Raw genomic sequence first — 2,537 nt, forward strand, 5'->3', positions numbered from 1 at the left:
GCGATTACGTCATTGTGAAGGTATGACGGCGGCCAATTTGTGAACGCTAGGCTCTAGCCCAAACTTCAACACAACTAGACGTAGCAAAAATCAGACATACCTTACTTTGAAAACTTTGAAATGATCTTTATTCTTTAACTGACCGTTCTAGAATGTTATTTAGAACAGGTAAACAAACTGGTAATAATGGTATAGGTCCATTGTGGCTAATGAATGAATGAATGAATGAAGAGACCTTTATTCTACACACATACCCACTGGTCACAACAAAAGAATGGAATACAGATGACGTTACATATACACATTGTCAAGTAGCTACAATTATTTTTTTTTCTCGTTTCTTAGTAATGGTAAAAAAGTAAGAACGGGTATGCTTCAGAATAGGAGGTTAATAGACATGGCAGCTTTTGAAATCCACACGACCGCAGGTTTGCGCAAGCTGGCACCTGATTGGTCAGGCGAGAATTGGATTGTTCTCCAGAATATCATGTTACAAAAAACAAGCAAGCTAACGTTGCAATGACCTGTAGGACACCCAGGCACCATAGTAACTCCATAAGATTATGTCAGGGAAGCAGAACAAGACAGAGACGTCTTTTACATGACTGTGAGTTCTTTTATTTGTATAGTATCGCTGCTATCCAATGTAACGATGTTTCAGCAGTGTTTAAATCAACATGTTTCCCTTCTAACGTTATGCATTCTCCCTTCCTAACGTAACATAGTTTGAAGGTCGTTACACTGGATAATGCTCATGCTGAATAAACAGTCGGCACTGCATATTTGTTACCCTGGATGCAAGACTAGTATCGGGCCGTTAACCGTTTTCCTTCGGCAGCCAAGAGCCCCTCCCCCGCCTATCTAAATTACCGCTACGGGGGACTTGAGCCCGAGGGGTTTGTAGGGCCAGCCAAACTCCCCAGCCTGGGCTAGACTCCCCCGTAGCGGTAATTTACACCAGCGGGCGAAGGGCTCTTGCGGCCCGGAAAACGAGTTCTGGCTTCCAGGGTACATATTTGTGGACAGTGACTCTAAAATCTACTCAGTAGAGGAAGGGTAGTACTGTATATAATGCCGAGTTTTGTGCGTAATTGTGCCCCACAAACTCACGCCTAATGATGTCCTTTTTTTTCGAAATAGAGCACCAGTCAGCCATGGGGAAGTTAAAGTCGTTTGTCGTCACTTTCGACAACAACAAGGACGTGTACCAGGCAGGGGAGATCGTCAGCGGGAAGCTGATCGCAGACGTTACCGAAGGAATAAAAGCCAGAGGTGTGATATATGATTTATAATAATAAAAAATTTGGTACCACAGTGGCCAGGTTTAAAGGTCTATAAGGAAACAGAAGTACGGTCTTTAGAATAAACATGTTTGTCACCTAGCGTCACCTAGTGTCAAGTTTCCCATCATGTTTTTCATGTGACGGTACTTGCGCCATGTTGGATTCCACCTAAACGCTGCTGCTGTAATGTATGTACCCACAAACATTGTCACTGGGCATTCAAATTAATATTAGTATGACTCAACTGAAAATCTCTATTCTCTGTAATGCCATATTGTACCCCTCCCCATTGCTGAATGTTATGATATCGTTGCCCCAATGGTGTGAATTAATTACCTTTGCCAAGAGGGTTACGTTTTCAGAGGCGTTTGTGTCTATCCGTCTGTGTGTGTGTGTGTGTGTGTGTGTGTGGTGTGTGTGTGTGGCTGTGTGTGTGGCTGTGTGGCTGTGTGTGTGTGTGTGTGTCTGTAAACACGATAACTCGAGAAGGCTTAAATTGATTGTCTTGATACTTGGTATGTGGGTAGGTCTTGATGAGACATCGAAATGATTGGATTTTAGGCCCCCTAGTGGCTTGTTTTGATATCTCATGATCTAGATATGCTAGGGTCACGAAATCTGAATAGTAGGTAGCTGCTGTGATCTATGTGACGTGAGTATGGGCTTCCTAGCGGCTTGCTCTGGAAATGCAGGGGCATTTCTTGAAAAATATTAAAATGAGGATATTAACTTAAGAACTGGTTGACGGATCGTCCTGATTTTATCTACAATTCGTCAGTCATAAAGGTTAACATCATTTGGCGAAGGCAAGAGGTCGTGGAACTGGAGTTTAGTATTGTTTACTCGCATAAGAATACAGGTATGTTTTTTGTCTGTCTGTGTATCTGTATGTGTGCGTGTGCTCCACGTGTTTCTGCAGGTTGTAATGAATATAAGGTTGGGATCAGTTTGTCCAAAGAGTAAAAACGCATGAGGTGCTTATCCCTGATGAACTGATGTCTGCCATCTGATGACTAGTGATGATATGCTGATGAAATAAGGATAACTAAAGAACCAGTTGGCGGATCGTTGTGAGTTTTTATCTGTAGGTAGCTTGACATAATTAGATGACAATTATGCAGATATGGATTTAATTTGCATAATTACATCTAAATTATAAAAATTATAGAAATTATGAAAATTATAAAAATTATAAAAATTATAAAAATTATAAAAATTATAAAAATTATAAAATTATAAAATTATAAAATTATA

At 40.6% G+C, this 2,537-nt stretch overlaps 1 protein-coding gene across 1 annotated transcript in view; it reads left to right on the forward strand.

Moving 5' to 3' along the window:
• The first annotated feature begins 535 nt into the window (after positions 1-535).
• LOC109465821 (arrestin domain-containing protein 3-like) overlaps positions 536-2,537 on the forward strand; it is an 11,293-nt gene continuing 9,291 nt past the window's right edge. Inside the window, exons 1-3 of the mRNA XM_019763261.1 lie at positions 536-607; positions 1,141-1,272; positions 2,203-2,219. Coding sequence (XP_019618820.1) covers positions 1,155-1,272; positions 2,203-2,219 — 135 coding nt within the window. The 5' untranslated portion in view covers positions 536-607; positions 1,141-1,154. The remainder of the gene's footprint in view (positions 608-1,140; positions 1,273-2,202; positions 2,220-2,537) is intronic.

This window comes from Branchiostoma belcheri, unplaced genomic scaffold (assembly GCF_001625305.1).
Source record: "Branchiostoma belcheri isolate BF01 breed outbred unplaced genomic scaffold, Haploidv18h27 scaffold159, whole genome shotgun sequence".
In the NCBI taxonomy this organism is placed as follows: domain Eukaryota; kingdom Metazoa; phylum Chordata; class Leptocardii; order Amphioxiformes; family Branchiostomatidae; genus Branchiostoma; species Branchiostoma belcheri.